Source organism: Primulina eburnea, chromosome 1 (assembly GCF_022965805.1).
Source record: "Primulina eburnea isolate SZY01 chromosome 1, ASM2296580v1, whole genome shotgun sequence".
NCBI lineage: Eukaryota > Viridiplantae > Streptophyta > Magnoliopsida > Lamiales > Gesneriaceae > Primulina > Primulina eburnea.
Window position 1 is genome coordinate 52,407,125 of NC_133101.1, and position 22,533 is coordinate 52,429,657.

A 22,533-nucleotide genomic window follows, 5' to 3' on the forward strand; every position below is an offset into this window, starting at 1 on the left:
GAAAACTGTACTCATATTATACCGGAAATACAAAATACATGTCCAAATTGGAAGTTGTTGACTATTCAAACTTTATTCAAAATTTAATATGAACAAATATTTGAATACAAAATTTATTTCCTTGTGTATACTATATATAAATTGGAGTACAAATATTAAATAATCGAGTATATTTTGAGCTAGAGAAAAGGATATAGTGGGCATTGTGCTCTATTTTTGTATACTAGTGTGAATTGTGCTCTATTTTTTAATATATGTACTCAATCAGACATCTTGTGGGCATGTATATTAATCGAGTACTAAAATTCATGTTATATGTTAAGAGAAACATTACACAATAAATAGGGTATACATGTCTTAAAATCAGGTATACATGTATATTAATCAAGTACTAAAATTCATGTTATATGTCAATTTCATGAATTTTATACATCTTCAATTTGAGTACTCGAATTATGTACATGTATACCTGATTTTAAAACATTTGTACCCGATTTAGTGTGAATTGTGCTCTATTTTTTAATATATGTACTCAATCAGACATCTTTTGGGCATGCATATTAATCGAGTACTAAAATTCGTGTTATATGTTATGAGGAACATTACACAATAAATCGGGTATACATGTCTTAAAATCAGGTATACATGTATATTAATCGAGTATTAAAATTCATGTTATATGTCAATTTCATGAATTTTATACATCTTCAATTTGAGTACTCGATTTATGTACATGTATACCTGATTTTAAAACATTTGTACCTGATTTAGTGTGAATTGTGCTATATTTTTTTTAATATATGTACTCAATCAGACATCTTGTGGGCATGTATATTAATCGAGTACTAAAATTCATGTTATATGTTATGAGGAACATTACACAATAAATCGGATATACATGTCTTAAAATCAGGTATACATATATATTAATCGAGTACTAAAATTCATGTTATATGTCATTTTCATGAATTTTATACATCTTCAATTTGAGTACTCGATTTATGTACATGTATACCTGATTTTAAAACATTTGTACCCGATTTAGTGTGAATTGTGCTCTATTTTATTTAATATATGTACTCAATCAGACATCTTGTGGGCTTCGAAATTGACATAAAACAACTTCACCCAGATAGACTAATACTAGGGATGGCAATGGGTAGGGTATGTGTCTGATTTCATACATCCATCCCTATACCCATTTATTAAATTCATCCCCATACCAATCCCCATACCCATCGGGTATTGAATTTCATCCTCATCCCCGATTACCCAATTATTTATTCGGGTCTAAAAATCCCTCTATACCCTTTTCTATTCGGGTAGGGTAACGGATCCTCCAATGGGTTAGGAGGAAATTGCCATCCCTAACGAATACATGTGAGATACAATACTTCACCAAGTAAAGTAGAAGGATGATATCATTTTATAGTACCATCACTTGATGTGTTGTACAAGAACTTCTAAAGCGTACGAGATCACTTCTCTTCTTGTTGCATTTTCCAGGTGGACATCGGTTATTTTCAGGGTAAATCCAACAACATATTCATCTATATTTTGATGCAAGTACATATCTTATGTTATGAGATACATTACACAATAAATCGGGTATACATGTGTTAAAATCAGGTATACATGTATATTAATCGAGAACTAAAACTCATGTTATATGTCAATTTCATGAATTCTATAAATCTTCAATTTGAGTACTTGATTTATGTACATTTATACCTGATTTTAAATCATTTATACCCGATTTAGTGTAAATTGTGCTCTATTATTTAATATATATATCGTCTATCTATTATGTCAATTTCGAAGCCCACACGATGTCTGATTTAGTATCTATATACTAAATCAGACATCGTGTGGGCTTCGAAATTGACATAATAACAAAGTCGATCGGTATTTTTATATATCAAAAGGCACGTATATTCTGTTCTTGATACATCGATCATGTCATATTATGCGTGCGTTGTTATTTATGCGTAAAACCATGTGTACGATGTGTAGAAGTTCGAGCAATTGTGTTGTGATCACTTTTGAAACCATTTTAGGGATCAAAATCACGTTTTTACTGTTCTGGTTGAAACTGCGAATTTTCAGTCGAGATTTTGAGAAAACTTTCAACTAGAAAATTGTAGAAATTTTCGATGCCCTCTATTTGATATAAAATTCAAGATTTTTGGATGAAAATTGAGTGAGTTATGGTGTTTTTTATGGGACTGCTCAAACTGCGACTTTTACGTAAATTGTGTTCTTGAAGTTTTATTGTTTCAGGCTTCGTTGGGGATCAACGGGTGATCGCTGCTGTGTTTAGGTATATTTGAGTATGAGTTTGGGGTGAGTTCGACACTTCGTTTCGCGTCAATGGTCGTTGGTCGCATTAGAAATCGTAGGAATCAATTGGTGTCAAAATTTGAGTTTACGAATTTGATTGCTTGCTTGGTGTACGTCATCGTTGGAATGTTTTGGGGAGTCGAGTCAGTGCCTTAGTGTCCTAGGATGAGCCTCAGGGTGTTGTCACGGTCTGTGTAATCGAAAATGGAGAGTTTAAGTTTCAAAGTCGCGAAGTTCAGTACACTCGGCGCCCGAGCGGAAATTTCTCACCGCCCGAGCGCCATTCTTTCTGTCCGTGGGTTCTTCCCAGTACACTCTGCGCTCGAGCGGAAATTTGTTACCGCCCGAGCGCGGACCCAGGCGCCCGAGCGGTAAAGTTTTACCGCCCGAGCGCCACCCCTTCTGTCCAAGCATTTTGTTCTTGCTTCTTTTCAAGTTTTAATAGTAAGTGTATGTCTTCTATGGTTGGGAAATGTTCACACGACACTGTAGAGTTTGTTTCGGGGTTTGATGTCATGGGTAGTATGATTAAACGAGGTCGAGTCGCGAGTGAATTAGAATGACATAAGCTGTTTATGCACTTCGATGGTGAGCTCGAGTACCTACGTCTAAGTTATGCAAGTTAAGTGTTGAAATTCAGTTAGCATGTGCAGCAGCGGCCCCAAGTGAAATCCAACGAATCCCGCAATGCCAAGTAAGTATGTTTGACGTGCAAGAAAATATTTTAAGTTTTTGAGGTATGCTAAATGTCTTGTGACCAAATTATGTTTAGGATCGGAAAGCGTTAAATTATGAACGGGGACCAATCCGCCCGTTAAACTATGAACGGGTTAGATCGAGGTTGGAAAGCGTTAAATTATGAACGGGGACCAACCAGCCCGTTAAATTATGAACGGGGATCTCATGTATGTGGCAGTGGATACGTCCCTGTCAGCCCAGTACTGTGGTTTGTCTGATCAGACATTTATTATGTTATGGGTCACTTGCTTTGAAACATGCCTCTACGCAAAATGATGATGTTATGTATGTTCTAGTATGCAGTATGTTTATGACAAATTTTCACGTTATGGCACGTATATGTTATGTACGTATGTTCAAGTTTTAGTACGCAAATTCAAGTTCAAGTATGTATGTGCTACTTTAAAGTTGCATGCGGTTTTATTATGTAGTACTCGCTATTTCCCAGTTTATACGTGTTGAGGCTTTAGACTCACTAGACTTGATCGATGCAGGTGAGTATGTTGATGATGAGACAGGAGGTGGCGACCAGGAGGCAGGCTTGGACTGAGCGGGAGGCTAACTCGAGGACCGCAATGTTTATGTTTTTATGCGAATGTTAATTTACTCTGATTTCATGTTTTGAGGGAAGCACTTTGAGCAAACCTTTTGTGAGCAAATTTTATGGTAGTTATTTTGGACAACCATGTCTTATGGGGGACTTGGTTGAGATATTTTATGGCAAACTTTGAATGTTATTTTATGTTTAAGAAAATTTTTAATTTTTCCGCAAATTTTGAGTATGAAAAGTATGGTACGTTACAATATTCATCTATATTTTGATGCAAGTACATATCATATGTTATGAGGTACAATTCACACTAAATCGGGTATAAATGATTTAAAATCATGTACAAATGTACATTAATTTATGGGTACAATGTACTCAACACATATGTACATTGTAATCAATTCATGTGTATATTGTGATCAATTTGTGTGTACATTGTCCTCGAGTAGTTAAATATTATTCTGTGTTTACTAATTTATGATTAAATATTAGATTAGTTAGATATACTCGATTATTTAACATTTGTACTCATAGTTACACATAATATACCCAATAAAGCAATTTTTGTACTCAATTTTCTCTTCTAAAATGATATGTACCATTTAAAATACCAGGTAACCCAAATTCTGAAAAGTGAACAAATGATACACCAAACTTTCCCAGAAACAAATAAATTTTAACATAAATAGATATTGAAGTGTGTAACAACTAACACAAACACGATAATAATCAATTATGTGTCTTCATTACATAATTTAAACCAACAATTAAACATAGACTTCAAATGTTCAAACTCCAGTACTACTGTAAATTCTTAACCATCAGAATAGTGAGGAGTAATTAATTACTCAAACTTGTTTTTCAACAATCCATTTTCATCAGATAATATTGTGGCGGCCAAACGTGCTTGATAAGTGTCCATCTTCACATCCTATGCATAGCTCCAGATCTCATTTGTGTCACGAAGACACGAAAATCGAGGGTTGCACATTGTTGACGACAAGGTTCTCTTAACACTGGCTTACTTACAAGGTCGAATCCCCATAAGTGACGTATAGAACCAGCCAAAAACTTTGTCTGCAACAAACAATACTTTCAAAATTTAATCTTAATTTGTATTTACATAAACTTTGAACATTCAAAGTAAACTTACATAAACTTTGGCTTTCCCAACTGAGAATGTATCATGCATGGAGTTCCACACTTTAGATATCCTTTCATCTCTTTTGTAAACCAACAAAAACCAATGCCACCTGTCATTAATAGGGAAAATGATGTATCTGCATCTTCTAAATAATTCTCCAGTCAGTTCCTGCAGTCTAGCCATCGTGAAAGATGTCATCAGTGAAAGAAAAGCTCCATAATCATCCCGATGACCATCGATCTTTTCCCATGTTGTTCCAACTTCGTAAGGACTTCTTTCTACACATTGAAGAACACATGTACTCATTTATCTTAATATAGTAAAACGAAAACAAAAAAAAAAAAACGCAAAAATCGGACTGCTACGAACCTGCACCATTGTGTCCATGCAAGAAATCTCAAATCCATGCTGCAAACTTTTCTTTTTCATAATTCTCATGTAAACATTAATTATCTCAGACTCAACAGGATCACCAAAAAGAAAATGACATAATATCGGTCCACTTAAACTCATAACCGCATCTTCCCAAACGACAACACTACAAAATAGAAAATTCATTTTTCATTAAAAAATTTGGGACACATTATTACGAAAATAAGAAGAAGAAACATACGGAAGATCAACGTACTCCAACTCTTTTCTAGCAAGAAAGTTTGTCACCAATTTTCTCTTTTCATCATCAGCTTCTTCATGTCCACAGAAATCTGATCTACCTTGAAACTCATCCATGACAACCTTGCCAGGAGTATTGCATTTCTTCTCAACATCTATAACTTCCTGTCCAAAAGCGGCGATATAGTCAGCCATATAACAGAAAATCCAAACATCAATAACAACAATAGTACTGAAAAACAGAAAAACTAAATTAAACTTAATACAGTCGATTTCGAAATAATTGACACTTCATTTACCTGTTTTGTCACCTTCCTCTTACGTCTTGGTGTTGAGCTAGGTGGAGTCACAAACATGGAACCTTTTTTTTTCTTCACACGATCATCCCTAGCCCTAACATGATCCGCAATTGAAGATTGAGAAATAGTTTTCTTCTCCACTTCAGAAGTAGCAACAAAACTACCACCAATGCTCTCATCAACACAAGCATTCAAAGAATGGGATTCATCTAACTCTTTCTTTTCTCTAGCCAAATCAGAAACAACTGCATTTACCACTACGTCAACAAAATCACAAAAGTTAGCTCTTGCATCATGTGGTGACTCAAAAGTCACATTTTCTTCTGTTTTATCAACCTTCTCCTCAGATTCAACAACATTCTCACGTTTATCCGCCACAGACCTTTTTCCCTTCATTCTACGTCGAACCATTTCACCCTCTAATTCAGCACATCTCTTTCTTAGTATCTTCAAATCATTCATTTGTTTCAGGACAAGTTTCTCAAAACGTTTTACTTCAGATCTATTCGTTTCTTGATTTAAAACAAGATTGATGTCCACTAACAACTTCTCCTCCTCACAAAATGGATGTATGGACAGAACCTATTCACAAATAAAAATAGATACAACTGTCAATCAACTAAACATTAATTTTGCACAACTAGATTAATAAACTAAAATAATTATAAGTACCTGAGTTGAATCTATGTGTTTCAACAACGTTTCAGTGCCAGCTGCATTTAGTGGGATCTTGCTTTTCCCCCAACAAAACAACTGAGGGTAAACATTTAAACCACGCCTTACTCCTAAAACTGGGACTGTCTCATATAACCAAGCTTAAAACAAAAAATAAAATAAATGACAAATACTAAGATCATAATTAGTAAAGCTGAATACTAACCATCAATCCAACCGTGCATCCATCAACATAAAGTTTTTTCCCGATCTGACATATTTCTCGATATAAAAATCGGAAGGCAACATCTCCCCAAACATATTCAAAAAATATCGTAAGATCATCGAGATAAGGAAATATAAATCCAGGAGTGATATAATTGCATGTGGGAAATATTATGCAGTTGAAAATGAACAAAATGAAAGTTCTCACAAAAGCATCAATATCACATTCATCGTCACTTCTTGCAAGGAAAATCAGTTTTTCATAAATGGCTATTCGCTTCGCATTGGTGACCTTGCCGTCAAAATGACGTGTCAAATATTTGGACTCCATTTTCAGGTCCAAGTCAACTAGTTGTCCAATGTGATATAGGCCGAGCACAACAGAGAAATCAGCTGATTTGAAAGGGATGGTAATTTTATCACCAACAAAAAAAGAACATGAATCACCCTGAAATCTGTTTAGAAAATAATCAATCTGCCCACTACTGATAGCAAGGACTGGCATATCAATCCATTTGGCGAAAGGAGTATCATTTATCCGACTCATATGCTGCTCACCTAGAATTGGCTTCAATTCTCCCATCACAGTTTTAAAATAAGGAGGGGAACATCGTGAAAAATATTCTTTACCACTATTCTTCTCATTATAATCATGAAATAGTTTGTCTTCTGCAGTAGTTTCTACATTAAAAAGCATTAAAAAATTAAACAATAACTATTACAAACACAATTACAAAAAAGAATAAGAAACAGAACATAATTGCATATACACAAAACAGAAATTAGCATTTAGACATGTCTATTGATCAACAAATCTAGCCATGGTACTGGCCACAACAGTAGACGGAAAATTCCCTAATAATCACATAAAAATTGAATTGTGCATAACACAAGGAATTTGGAGCAGCAGCTTTGAAATCAAGAACAACTACTAATTTTTGAATTTAATCAAAATTTCTAACAATATTAACAATACAACTAAAAAATTCGAATGAATAACAATATCAAGAATAAAGCCTATAAATTGGGGAAAAAAGTTGTCATAACCTAAAAAACAATAACACTTTCAAAACCACAAAAAAGTTTCCACAATTAACAAACCCTAGACATTGACGAAAATGTGGTTCTCGTTCGTACCTTGCTTGGATTTCTCGTTCGTACCTTGCTTCGATTTCTTCTTATTTCGAGTTCTTCGACATTCATTCGAGGTGCTAGCTTCTGCAGATTTGTTTGTCTCCGTTTTTTTTTCGCCATTTGCTGCGTCTCAGTTGAAGCTTCCCTCTTTGTCGTGATATCCTTTCACTCGGCCGAACAAGCTCTGAAGAAGAAGGGAGAGAAGATATAATATAAAGGAGGGTAGTAATGGGTTTTTATTAAATATGAGGGTAATTCGGTATTTGTCTCTTCATTGGGGAGTTTAAACATACAAATACAATTTGTCAGGCATTGAATATAAATAGATTAACTATTGGGTACTGACCGTAAAGTTCAAAACTCCAATAAGAATTTATGTGCAATTTGCCGATAAATCGAAATGGGCTTAAAATAAATATCTTATGCAAAAACTAAAAGCCGAAACATCTCGTATTTTTTAAAATTTGTGTGAAAAAAGGTTAACAAGTTAAAAACATCTATTTGATGTACAATTTATTCCTAAATTTCTGTAATAAAATTTAATGAGCTAGTCAGTTAGCTAGAAACTATTTTAACATAAAAATTCACATTATCAGCTCATTAATCAATTTTACGAGACGAATTTCGTATCCAATCTGACACATAAAAAAATATTATTTTTTATTTCAAAATATTATTTTTTCACTCCAAATATGAACCTGATTGACCCTCTTTTATTGTATTTTTCACTCCAAATATGAACCTGATTGACCCTCTTTTATTGTACAAATAGCTCTTTAAGGACATGTTCAACAAACCTTAAAAAAAATTAAAGAGACCCAAGTCAAAATTGATTTTTGCATGTAGTAGAAATAGATATTTGAATAGCATACTAAAATATTCAAATATTTATCTATACATATATTTTTTACACAAAAACTACTGTGAGAATGTCTCACAAATCAATTTGGCGAGACAGGTCTCTGAACGATCCAATTCATGAAAAAATATTATTTTTTATGTCAAAAGTATTACTTTTCAATATAAATATGGATCGAGTTAACTTATCCTTGAGACCATCTCATGGATATAAATTATTGAGATCGTCTCATAAGAGATATACTCTATTTGCTGTCATTGAGAGAAAACACAAAAAAAAAAACACACACACACACACACAAATATTTATAACGTTTAAAATGCTATTTTTCTTCTCCGATCACTTTAGTTTTCTATATAATGTCACAAGTAAATGTTTGAAAACCACTCATAACAAAATATTTGTTCTTGTTGAGGTTTAACAAGAAGTTTAAGATATATATGATTTTTTAGCTTATTATATTTTCACAGTGGAAAATTAGCTTTAAATTTCGCATATGAACTTTTAACATGTCATTTTTTCATTTTTTATTTTAGTAAATATATTAAAATCTGATTTTAATAAAATCTAACTTTATAAGAACAAACGAGGCAATATAGTCTTCGAGTTAACTTAACCAAAAACAAACGAATCATCAACTCCTTTTTTAAAAGAGACGGTGCATTTTAATCCAGTGCGAAAAATATTCTCTAATTTTATAGGCAAAAACTTGTGTGAGACGGTCTCACGGATATTATTTGTGAGACGGATCTCTTATTTGGGTCACCCATGAAAAAGTACCACTTTTTATGCTAAGAGTATTACTTTTTATTGTGAATATGGGTAGGGTTGACCCGTCTCACGGATTATGATCCGTGAGACGGTCTCACATGAGACTCACTCAATTTTATATATGTTACGTTATAGGAATATACACAAAATTATTTTTATCATAAAAATGGGAGAACAACGTTTTTATTTATGAAACTTTCATTTTTTTTTTTTTTTTTGGTTTTATTATCAATCAATTCACAAATTTAGGCGAATAATTTCCAATTTTTTCACTTTTGATCCTTTTAATCGAAATGTCAATATGATATCAAAAAACGATAACATGACAATAGAAAATGATGATGTAGAGAGCCAGACATCGCTGGCTTAAAACAGATCTAAGAACTCGTTTTCTTCTGACCAGAAAAAAAACAAGCAGTATTGAAACCTTTGCACAATCTTACAGAACTGTTTGCACAATATTTGATTTGCGGGTGTGCTAGGTGCAAAAACACACCAATTTCTGTAAAAACAATGAAAATCTAACGTCTAGGAATCACGACGATTATGGACACTAAATTTGACCGTTCGTTACAGTCTCCTAAACAAATACAACACCAAAATGAAATAAAAGACAATAGAACTTGATGAAATAAACCCCCAACATGATATGTATCAACAAATCAGTAGGAAATTACAAAACCATGAAAAATATAACAAAATACAGTGCTAGAATATGTACGAGTATGCTAAAATATGACTGGAAAAGCATGAAAAAGCTTGATTAAATCTATGAGAATTCTGCAGGAAGTTGCCTAGAATTTTTGCGATGTGTGTTGTGTGTCTTCCCTGTCCGATCATTTTCTTCTGAATACTGAGCAGTTCTCTCCACACTCCCATGATCCACGATCTTCTCCTCTTTTCTTCCACGATCTTCTTGACTTATCTGAATAAATTTGAATCGATGAACATCTATCTGTCACATGTGATGGCCTTTCATAATTTAATTGGGCCTTTTTAATTAAATTGAACTTTCATAATTAAATATTTTAGCCCAAACAAGAACTTCAAAACAATAACTCTTATTATTGCTAAACAAAAATCAGTAATTTAAGTATAAAGAAAATTGTGTTTGGACAACCATTTTACATTGCATAATTTACAAGGAGTGCAAGTATAGATCAAAACCACTTGTTGAGCCCGTATTTAGAGGTTAGACTTCGGTCCTTTTGAAGTTTGAACAAAGAAGCGGGAACCTATTCGCAAGTAGATTTTGATGGCTATCCACTTTGAGAAGGCTTGATAACACCAGCCTAGGCTTCAAATGACATCAAAATCAGGAATTCGCAGTGGAATGGTGCCGGCTGACGTTCTGATTTTCCTATGTGTCAGAAGAGGTGACTAGAGTGTCGTTCTCAGCATCTTCGTTGGTGTTAACAAAAATATGCGTGGTGTTTCCTAAATCTCCCACATCATCATGCAGGGCACCGGAGAAGGTTGAAATGGCCGACGATTGTCCTCTCAGCAGCCTCAACAACATCGTATGCATAGCACTAGATTTCATGATTTCAAACTTGTGATCTGAGGTGTGTTGCTGATTAAACCGGCCATGAAGCTTGGAACTAGTGGAGTAACAAGTTTTACAGAGGTCGTAGCCTATTTCCTCTACATAGTCTTTGCATTTGTATCTATCACCAATTATCGGATACATCTGCATGCATGTACGTACAGTTTTGGAGCATGATACAATATAAATCTGTTAATAACATGTGACAATAGAAAGCGTGCTAATGGAACTTATTTTGAGAAAGAAAAGAAGACTAAATGAACTAGAAACCTTGCAATGTTTTATTGTCAAAAATGTAGAAGAGTTCCAGGTGAAAGTTCCCAATCACCTTGGCTCCTTTGCTTTTAGATTGTATCTCTCTTTAATGGATTTTCTTGGTTCGATAATACTTTTACCATGTTGGAGGTTAGACCCTATCCTCTTTTATGTACCTAAGTTTCAGCTTTATATATATTTTTAGATTGGGACTACAAAAAAGATTAACAGATTAACAAAGAGAAAATTACTCCAACTGCAAATATTTTAATAGCTCAATCAAGTTAGCAAATCAACAGACCCCGCAAGCGTCACAACCAACCCCAATATGGACTTTTGAGATAGCATCCCGCAACGGTAAAGGATCCTCTCCTGATGAAAGTGGAAAATGGACTTTCTTTTTATCAGCATCCGATGAGCCTTAAAACCACATGTTTGTATCGGAAATATTGGTACTCAGATGCACAGCGGTGGCATCAAGATCGTACAGTTGTCCACAAAAAATGAAATACTTTTCAATGGCAGTAAGAAAAGAAGACTTCAGAAATTTTTGTCCAACTTGCTGCCAAGAGACAGATTTAAGAACAAATGCTTCAAACGTGTGAAGCAAAAATATAAACTGTAATCTTTCCCATAAATAGTCATCCATAGAAATAGGAAAATTCTCTGCTACTAATTATTATTTTATCCATTTCATTCTACGGACTAAAAATTTCTTTTTTATGCGTACAGTATATTAAAAGAACACATGCAAAGGGAAAGTGCAAATTGAACAAAACAACCATAAGATACCTAGGAACACAATCAAATTACTAAAAATAAGCAATGAAATCATAAAAGCACTTAGAGTCTCGCAAGGAAATTGCTCTTGTTTCATCTGTAGACCTTTACGCAACCCATATTCTTTAGGGAATTGTTCCTCCAGAAAATGATCAAACTCCAAGCATACTTTCGGAATGTCACCCGGATGCGGATGTTGACAAACTTCACACATGATCATCTCATTTGTTCGAGGGAAAATGCAGCATTTACAAAATACTGCAAAAAATATTGCAGGTGATGTGGTTTAGACTTTAGAGGAACGGTATAATTCTAAAGTTGAACATGAAGTATTTTACTTTTCCCATTAAAAGATCAGGAAGCAATGGTGTCAACAAATCATACCGTGACCACAATTAAGAACTGCAGGCCGGAAAAGCACCTGCTTACAGGAACTACACAATACTTCATCTGAAACCAACTTCCAAGTTCTAAGATTACTATTTCCGAAATTCGTATTTTTATATTTGAACTGATAACATTAGTTGTCAAAGTATCTTCTTTGGAACTTGTAAGTTTGGCATGTCAGTCTCCAGGCGAACTGGATCAGGTCCAACCTGCTCCAATCTCCCCGGAATCTCTTCTTTTAATATAGAACATGGATTGAGTGATGAATCAGCTCTAGATATGCATGGTTGCAAAGAATCAGGAGAATGGATCACAGGGTCTTCTGGTTGTACTTTGTCTTAGGGAACAATAAGTTGGGGCGACAAGTAGTCCATTAACTTCTCATCTTCTGCAGCGTGAAAAATCATCAAATTGCTTAAACTACTTGCCCAACTTGCATCCATTATTATCAACCAAGTACTAAAAGAACTATAATACAGTAAAGCTGACATAAAATTTGGTTTCCTCTTTTCTAATAGGCAACATGATACATTTTCAAGAGCATCAAATGAAGTGTTTGACAAATTGAAGGAAATTGATAATACTGGTTCCTATATATTGAACAACGGGACTTGTGCAGACCATTCATGGACTTATGAATACACCAGAAACAGGAGATATGACCACAAGCTGTGATATATGAGAGGAAAAAATTAGTTACAAGCTAATATACCAAGGGGTTTTGCATAGGTATAACGGAATAAAACTTTGCATAATACAACAAGCTTGTATAGAACATCTATGCAGAAGAACATGGAAGAAAAAAGTTTAATTGCCAACATAACTCACTTGAGAAATTTCTGAAGAAAACATGGGTGCATACAGCTGGAAGGAATGAACATTGAACAGTAAAAGCAATTTGAACATGTCCACGGAATTCTTGGAAACTTCAAGGACTACATAACGGCTTAATATGCAAACCAAGCTGGTTTCTATCCATTCACAACAATAAAAACTAGAAAGAACAAAGTGGAAATAACTAGAAGAACGTCGTGACATTGCATATTTTCTGCTCTGCATATGAGCCTCATTATCATCGACGTTTTTTTAACCATTTCTGCACAAAACAAAACAAAATAAAAAATATTAATATAACAAATTAAAAACAACGTAAACTTCTAAAAATATTCCAAACAACGCGTACCATCAAGATTAGTAAAATAAAAAAATAAGACAAACAAAAACATGAAAAGCATATTAAAATTGATGACAAACACTTGTTTGCTATCACAAAGAAGAAAAAAAAGAGCAAATGCTTGTACATGACTTGAGCGAATGATTGTACGACCTACCATTTAATTATAAACAATAAATTCATAAAATAACTACAATTAATTTTAAACTTTAAAAACAAATTGAACTTAAAAAATTCATACGCTATATTAACTCCAATGACTTCAACATATTTTCGTGCAACAACACAACAAAATATAAGCAAATGTTGCCTCCACATAAATCATAATTTATTTAACAATTGCAGTCAGTCTCAAGCATATTCAATGGAAAAATATAAAGAAAGTGGCTTGTTAATTTACCGCCTCTCCTTGAAAACTTTCTAACTCCCTATATTATATCGTAACCATACACACGAAAATTATTAAAAGACCGAAAAAACGAAACACATAATCAGAAAAAAGAAATTATAATCAAATAGAAACATATACAAATATATCATGCAACTTGCCAATAGGTCCATCCTACTAACCCTTCTATCATTATGCCACAATCGACCTCATCAAAAACAACAAAAATAATTACCTTTCTCACCCATGCTTCTCACCAATTAGCTAATCCATTCTAAAAGAATTGGCAATCTCAACATCTACATAATATTGGTTAATGTAACAAAAATGTATGATAGTTTGAACCTTCTTGAACAGGGAAACTCATCTTTAAACTATTAATCATAATAGTCCAAATAAATAAATAAAACGCCTACGCATATGCTAAATCTTATTCCAATCCATTTCTCACAGTCATAAAACTACAGAAAAATGAGAAGCACGTCAAAATCCACAAATTTCTTAAAATTTCAACTTTACAGAGCATAACAACAAGCGCACCAATCAATTCATGATTATATCTTGACCAAAAATGACAAGTACTAGCAAAGTTATGAAAGCTAAAAAATGTCCAACAAAAATTAGTACATAAACATATATCAAAGAGATCACAAACTAAGGTATTTCTTCAAACAAAAGTGGACAATTTTTTTTAAAAAAATTACCATGAAAATTTCGAAAAACAAATTCCTCTGGTTCCAACCCTCTTCTTGTAGTCACACGCATAAGGGAAGATATGTGTGCTTTTCGAGCCAATTTTTTTTTTTACTTCCAATTTTCTTTGCCGTCTGTAGGTGTCGAGGCAGTGGGTTTTGGTGGCTAGGGATTTACTATCGAAATCGTGAGAGTAACATAAATCAATAACAAATGTGGTAACATATATCAAATTACTTGAAAAGGCGAGCAAAAAAAAAAAGAAGAAGAAACTCATTTTCTTTGCTTTCGTGATTTTCCAAAAAATCGGTTGCCGATGTCACTTGGTTTTCTTCCTTCTTTCTACCTTATGCAACCCCATTTGAAATCTTTGTCATCTAAACCATGGGTTTTGCGTGGCATGTAGTCTTGAAAGAGGTGGTAGAAGGCTAGGGATTCTTTGGTTGACCAGAAAGAAAATGGGAGAAGTGAGAATGAGTTGTGTGATAGAGAGAATGAGATTTGAGATAAGAAAATATAATATAATAGGAGAAAATGAATAAAAATTGAGGAGGGAGTTTAAAAAATATTTCTCTTTCTCTCAGGTATTGCAGACAAATTTCGACTGAATTTGGGACTGAGCACAAAAAAGAGTTTGTGGTGGCATTTTTTCCCCCAAATTCCTCTTATTTTAATCTACTTATATTATTTATTTAAATTTAAACTTTATAATATTTTTTAAAAAATATAATAATTATTTACTCAGTAGTTTTGGGTTAGATATCTATTACTAATCTACAATCTACATATCATCTAAAAATAGATATTAAATATGCAAATTTTTTTAGTATAGTTAAAATAGAGTAGTCTTGACTATAAAGTAAATGAATCAAATCGAATATGAATAAAATTCTAAGGCTTGAATTAGTTATTTTGTGCTCCAGCTCGATTCAAAGTTTTTAATATTAGCTCAAAATACTCGAAAATGTTTGTAAGATACTCGAAAATAAAATTTTGAAATATATTTATTTAATAAATAATTATATTAGATTAATAAAATATTAAAGGTCGCAGGCGGTCGGGAACTAACTAACAAAGTAATTTTGACTCGGATTCTGGCTCGGATCCAAATGCGAATATGTTTTGAAACGTCTACTATTTAAATTTTTTTTAAGCTCTTTCGAAAATACTCAAACACATGCATGCAATAGAAGCAGTCAATCATGTATTTTAAATTGTCTCCTAACCACTGAATAAAAGTAAGTGCAGTTAATTAAATCTTAAAATGAAATCAATCTCCTAGTCTACTGTTTTAAAAGAACTCAACGTCTTTCAAAATCATCAACGTTTAAAGAGATGCAAAAAAATTTAAAATATTGTTTACACCCATGACTCATGATCATAATATGCAGAAAACACAAGGTCCTCGGGTTAACGCGCCCACTCCCAGCTCTGCCTACTCAGTCTTCAGCGCCTCCAGTCTCCACATCATCATACTCACCTGCATCAATAACACATACTGAGTCTAAAAACTCAACACACTTGAACCATGATAGCAAGTACATATACATAATATGCAACAGTGAAAAGTACTATCATTAAAATACCTTTCATGATCTTAAAATTATGAGCTTAAACATAACGTGTCAAAGCATAAATTTGCATAACATATCTCATCATGCCAACATATACGTGTTCTTTTTCTTTATTTGAATTCAGATAATTAGTTGTGATTTTCGTATCGACTCTAGTCAATGGATCTATCCACATATAACTGCTGTACCCAACAACAGGGACATCAACGACGGTATTACCCATCCACTGAGCCTTGGCATTACATGTACATGTTCATGTTCGTGTTCATATTAGTCACAATCAACTCTCATCCTTCAAAACATATCATCGTATTCATTACTTATAAAAACATGGATATACGTAAATTTCGTTAAAATCAAGCATACGACGTATTTTCATAAATATTCATGTTCATAATATCATATACATTTTTAAAATGAAATTTTAGTGATGAGGGCGCTGCCAGGAGTGCTAAATCGACTCGGGGTGCAAAATGACTATTAAAATGAAATTTTAGTGATGAGGGCGCTGCCAGGAGTGCTAAATCGACTCGGGGTGCAAAATGACTATTTTACCCATGGAAACCCTAATTGACCATTTTACCTATGGACCTCGAAATTTCGACCCGAAGCCAACCGAACTTAATAGAACACCTCAAAACATATTTATAATAATTTCCTAGACTTAACCTCGAGCTCGTCTCGTAACTTTTACGATTCGTTTTAAAACTTGAACTAGGGTCCCGGTTTTAACCCGAATCAACTTGAAACTTAACCAAACTTTCCAAAATTTTAACCTTGACTTATTCATACCCTACCAGCCCCTAAACAACCAAATTCCAGCTATTTTGAACCCCCTAATCTCGGCTGCAACTTGTTGGAAAATTCTGGACTCGTAACCTAACCCTAGTTGCACCGCTGAGACAAATCTTCGACCCTACGCCTAATCAAACATGGACCAGCCTCGAACCAACGCTACCTAGCCCACCTATGGACCCTCTTGGACCAACCTAGCCCACGCATACAGCCCCATGCACCCGACCATTCAGACCCCATAGGTTCTGCACCATGACCTGGTTCAACTCCCCATACGGCTGATCTCTTCCCATAATCCGATCGAATCCCAATCATCATCAAAACCCTAGATCCACTCGTCTCTCTCTATGGTTCGAACCAGCTCCATCTCTAGCACCTACACACCTTCAATCTCAACATGTACAGCCCTTGAAAACCGTGATATATCAACCCATTGCACAAACGCATCAAGGACATGAGTTACGTATAAAGAAAAATGCATATTTCGTGTCGAAATCGTACCAAACTTACGAAAAACGATAAAACTAAAATTTCTCATGAAAAAACATACAAACCAGCATATGTTTTTACACTCGAAAACCTTGATACAATTGAGTTAAACAGGTACCGGAGGGACGGGGAAGAGATCTTTTGAAAAACCTTGGGAGAAGTCCAGGGGATTGCTGCTGAACTTTTCGAAAATATGCTGCTGAAGGTTGGGGAGGGGGCGACCAAATTGAAGGGTGGAGTGTTTAGGGTTTTGAAGGTAGGTTTGGTATAATATAATCAGTATAATGAGTCTTTAATTAAAAATAGTGAGATTAATTAGGATTTTAGGCCCATTAAGTATTAAAATAGTCTCATTAAGCCCAAAAACACTATCGTAAAATATTTCGTTTAGGTACGTTTTTGAAAATATTGTCCGAATACTCAAAAAATCCTCTGTTTTGCTAAAAATCGAATACCGGTTTAAAATAAGACTTGTTGAGTAAATATATCTTAACAAGGCCCATTATCGAAAATCATCTTTATTTACACCATATATTAAATAATTAAAAATAATTATTTAATAAAAATATTTTTCTTTAATTGTTCTCTTCTCTGTTCTTCGTTCGAGCGCGAAATACTGCTAAAAGCCTTGTATCATACAATCTCAATGAACCAAGAATTAAACATATATATTCATGTTAAAATCATGCATTAATGCGTTAAAAATAAATTAATTAAAATACATAAGAAGTTTGATAACTTGCATGCGTGAATCTTCGAATTTTTGGGATGTTATATGTTTGAGATAAACTCAAATTCGATAATATATATACGAATCAAATATTTTTTGAACCCCAAAAATTTCAAATGGAAGTTGCCAATGGAAAAGGAAAGCCGACGGAGTAAAATCGACCCGTTTCTCCCTCCCAAAACCCTTAACTATAAAAACCAAAAATGGTTCTTTGGAAAAAAAAAAATTAACGTATTTATATCAAAGCGACCGTTTACTGTGATTGCCCAGGCCAGACATCTGCAAGCCTTGAACTAAAATTCACGAAGAACGCCGACAGAATTATCATCGGAGAAAGAGAAATGATCAGATTTGGACGTCTAAAACGTATTGTTCGATTTTCGCCACCCCTCCTAAGTTATTCCGGTAAAGAACTGTACATTAATCCGCCCTCCATTTTTCTTTTATGTGCTTTGATTTTCTTTTTTCACGTGTTGAATCTTGGACACTGGTATCTGTTTTTTCCCCTTTCTTGGCTAAAGGTTCTCCATTTCGGTTAACTGCAATCGGCCGAATTGGCGGGCTGTAAGGAGTTGGACTTCTTGAAATTCTTTGTCTATCTTCATATAGCGGAATACGACCATGGTTTTCTTATTTTTATGTAGCCTTTTCCTATCTTCTATTGTGTTCTCGCGATCTTTATGCGTGCTTCTGGAAGTGAAATACGAAGCCTGGGCAGCTTATTTCAGGTATTCAACTGTAGCAGAAGCAAAACATGAGCTGCCCTCGGCCATAGATGTTTTCTCCTTTGTTCAATCATCTCTTCATAAGCCTAAAGGTGAGTGTGACTGCATTTTTTTCTTTTCCTTTTTAAAACTCTTTAAACGGCTTTCTTGTACTCACGTTGTTGATATATTTATCAGTTGTGGCTCATTTAATCAGACTATGATGGCTCGATTCAGTTCTTCTACATTTTTGCATTGTATATGATTCTCGCTTCAATTTTTGAGAAGCAAAATTACAGCTTGTGGTCCACAACCATGACAGCTTTTGGTTGCCTCCGAATTGTATTATCTGTGTAATTTGATTTTATCATGAGAGACCAAAGCCTTGTTTATTGGACGTCAGCAATTTTATTATAGTGAAGTTTGGATTCAACTTGATCTTTATACTTATGATCTATGGATGCAACTTGTATTTTCCTACACACTACTCTTTTTTTATACCCACATAATAGTACTTGCACAATTATATATTTTGAGGACATGGAATGTGTTGGATGAGAGAATATGTTCTAGGCTGGTTGGATTCTGAATGGTGTCGTGGTGTTTGGAATTTACTTAGTGATGTGAAATAACCATTGTTTGGATTTTTTTGCGATTGCGGTGCATGTAGGCAACTATATGATCTATATAGTACATTTGCAATAATTCTACTAGTCATTGTCGATACGACTGGTGGTGGCAATGGTGCTGTCACTGGCCAAGACTACTGCTTACATCTACGAATTTTGTAGCAGCTTCAACAGTATGGGTGTTTCATGCAATAATCCTCAGTGAATTATGTGCAAAATGACCCTCCAATATAAATGATTTGCAGGTTCTTTGCATTACTGGCTGAATCGCGTTTCGGATTGCAAAAATTATTCAAGGAAGATGGAATTTTACTTGTTCTTGTTAGTGATTATGCCGGCAATGGTTTTTCTTCCGATCCAAATACTTTCAAAATGTTTGAGAATGTAAAATCACTTCACCGGAGGTAATGGAATTTTTATGTTAGATAAATTTGTTGTGGCGAATATGCTATATTTATAATCTTTAATAGTCCAGGTACCCCTTCCTTCAGGTTCTGGCTTTGCAATATGGCAGGTCAATAAGCTTCAATCATATTTCTACAAGCTTGATTCAAAGTTTCTTCAAAGAATATATTAATTTCCCTATTCTGTTGTCCAAGAAGAATAGCCTTGAGGTTTGTGATGTACATTTGTAGTTGATCGGATTGAATCACCGGTCCTGGCCATGGAATAAGATTTCATGTAGATTTCTTAAATTTGTTTGTGATTGAGGCAAGCCTCCAGATATTAAATTTAGTTTGATGATGAAAATTCTTAGAAAGACTTTCCAAATGCAAAGCATTGATTAATACCTTTGAAATAATGTGGTAATTTATTTTGTAATAATCTATGGATCGAAAGATCAGCCCATGTGCCATTACTTGATTAGAGAAATTGAAAAATTACGTGTTCCCGCTCTGTGTAAGGTCCACATCATCATCCTGATCAGCAAGTTGCACTTTACGCTTAGATTTTCTATACTTTCTGCTCCATCTGTTTTTTACTGTTGCTGTAAATGAATTATTTAAAGCTTGTTTATATATATATATATATATATATTCGAAAATATAAAGAGCCTTTTACGTGGCTGACTTCGAAGGATAGCAGCAATCAGATGCAATATAAAGAGTCTATTTTGTATTCTAATAAGGGAAATCTTCTTAATTCCATTTGTAGCATGTTATCTTCTATGTCATTCAAATTGATGCATGGATTTCTTTTTGTTTAGCCTGTTTTCTTTCCAAGTCTTTTACTCTTGCTTGGGTATATTAAGATGTTAAAGGAGCCATGCTACAATATATCCAAAGGGTTCTGGAATCCTTTGGTCTACCCTGCAAGGAATGTAGATTTTGAGGCACTTGATCAATGTAATAGTCCTTTTTTATTTATTCCTTTACTCTGGCCAAAAAACGTATGTCAAATGAATCGTGTCGTAAAGTCTAAATATGTTTCATTCACTTAGTTTTATAGATTTTGTAGGCACAATTGGGTGATTTATGTAGACATTAGCTCATAGGGTAAAAAAGTTCTTTACCATGAGCTAGATCATTCAACATGAAGATTGCTTTCTTTCCTTCTGATGTGCCAGTTTCATTTGTTAGTTGTTATAATTTCTATACTACTCCTGCACGTGTAGTACCTTGCATTAATATGTTACTTAAAAGAGAACATATGGAGACTTTTTTCATCGGGATTTTTTTATCAAAGATATTTTCTGTAGCTGATGATCTTTGCTTGTATTCAACTACTAATTAAAGATGAACTTTCCAATGCATCTTTTCTCATTCGAAACACAATGGAAAGGGGAAACAGTGTCGGACAAAGGATTTACACAGTTTTGTCTTTTTTCTATTTTTCTTGCAAGAAATTGATTTTGAATAATTTTCTAGCAATAATACTTTGTAAAATTTTGAATGGGACAATTGATTACATTTTTATTAGTCTTTTCTTCTTGCAGCACTTTTTTTTACTTAAAAATAGCTGGCCGACCATGGGGGGGAGGGAAGGGGTTTGGAAGAGTCAATTTGTTTGGTTAATTGTTTTTTCTTGTTTTCTGTCTTTGATGAATTTTTGTTGTGAAATCAGAAATATGCTTGATTTATCCGATTGGGAATTATCTTATACTTTCTATTTGTCATTTTTTTGCAGCTATTCAAGAGTTGAAGGAACAAAGTATTAAGGGAGCTTCTATTCATGATATTAAAAGTACTTGGGTAAAGCCTGTTGAAGTTGTTAAGGAACTAGATGTTTGTTCCTCATCATAAAATATACTTTGGTCTTTCCCGGTTAGAGGCTTCTTTTACTTTCTGTAAATTTCGCCCTTATAAGAGGTTGGAGGTCTGGGAAATCAATAAATGATAGAGATCATGATTACTAGGCGAGTAGAGTGCTTGAAGATATTCGTTTATTGTTCAAGTGTGTATTTGTTGAAGGGGTTTCTCTATAAGTTGTCGTTTCTTTCTTTTTCTGTTTTGTTTCTTTTTCCCTTTCAGGACGTGGCCTGAGGGAGAAGGGGGAGAGAGGTTGTTTTACTGGAGGTTAAATTGGTGGGTAATGGCAGGTTCCCGGCTGTTTCATTACCATGGGAGGATGTTGGTTTATTTGCTGAATGTTGGCTTGTTGGAAATTGGAATAATTTGTTGCACATTGTTTCTAATGAGGTTCTAGAACTGGAATCAAAGACAGTGATTGAGGACTGAGATAGAGCGAATAAACAGAGAGTACTTTCCGTGCTTAGCATCTCACTGAATGGGGAAGTATTCTGCTGTTCCTTGGCAGCAACAAAGTTTTCTCTGGGAACTTGGACAGTTTAACCATTTTATCTTCTTTTATATCTGTTTTTAACTAACACATGGGTGCTAGCAATTGAACTATTTTTTGCCTAATCACGTCGCACTAAAGATGGAAAAAATAATGAGGAATTTCTTATGGGATGGAGCCGATGGAGAAAAAAATTGCCATGTAGTTGGGTGGAAGCAAGTTTGTAAGCCTAAGGATAGGGGAGGTCTAGGACTGGGAAATATTTGTTTAAGAAATAAAGCGTTGCTTGGTAAATGGCTGTGGAGAGGATCGGTGGAGAGGGAC

At 34.2% G+C, this 22,533-nt stretch overlaps 3 protein-coding genes across 3 annotated transcripts; 1 reads left to right on the top strand and 2 right to left on the bottom strand.

Moving 5' to 3' along the window:
* Positions 1–4,796: 4,796 nt before the first annotated feature.
* Positions 4,797–7,248, bottom strand: LOC140812412 (uncharacterized). Its single transcript, XM_073170673.1, has 6 exons — positions 6,564–7,248; positions 6,356–6,498; positions 5,684–6,265; positions 5,386–5,549; positions 5,142–5,310; positions 4,797–5,050 (listed from the first exon to the last, which is right to left on the bottom strand). Exons 1-6 carry the CDS (start codon positions 6,580–6,582, stop codon positions 4,970–4,972), a joined length of 1,158 nt encoding a protein of 385 aa, XP_073026774.1. The 5' UTR covers positions 6,583–7,248; the 3' UTR covers positions 4,797–4,969.
* A 3,118-nt stretch (positions 7,249–10,366) lies between these two features.
* Positions 10,367–12,737, bottom strand: LOC140807939 (E3 ubiquitin-protein ligase PRT1-like). Its single transcript, XM_073164902.1, has 6 exons — positions 12,673–12,737; positions 12,504–12,567; positions 12,292–12,418; positions 11,965–12,165; positions 11,429–11,547; positions 10,367–11,016 (listed from the first exon to the last, which is right to left on the bottom strand). Exons 1-6 carry the CDS (start codon positions 12,735–12,737, stop codon positions 10,687–10,689), a joined length of 906 nt encoding a protein of 301 aa, XP_073021003.1. The 3' UTR covers positions 10,367–10,686.
* Positions 12,738–18,337: 5,600 nt separating this feature from the next.
* LOC140830816 (uncharacterized) lies at positions 18,338–21,713 on the top strand. The gene is made up of 6 exons (XM_073194310.1): positions 18,338–18,542; positions 18,659–18,954; positions 19,716–19,874; positions 19,946–20,084; positions 20,723–20,816; positions 21,598–21,713. The coding sequence occupies exons 3-6, from the start codon at positions 19,843–19,845 to the stop codon at positions 21,711–21,713; spliced, it is 381 nt and encodes a 126-aa protein (XP_073050411.1). The 5' UTR covers positions 18,338–18,542; positions 18,659–18,954; positions 19,716–19,842.
* The last annotated feature ends 820 nt before the right edge of the window (positions 21,714–22,533 follow it).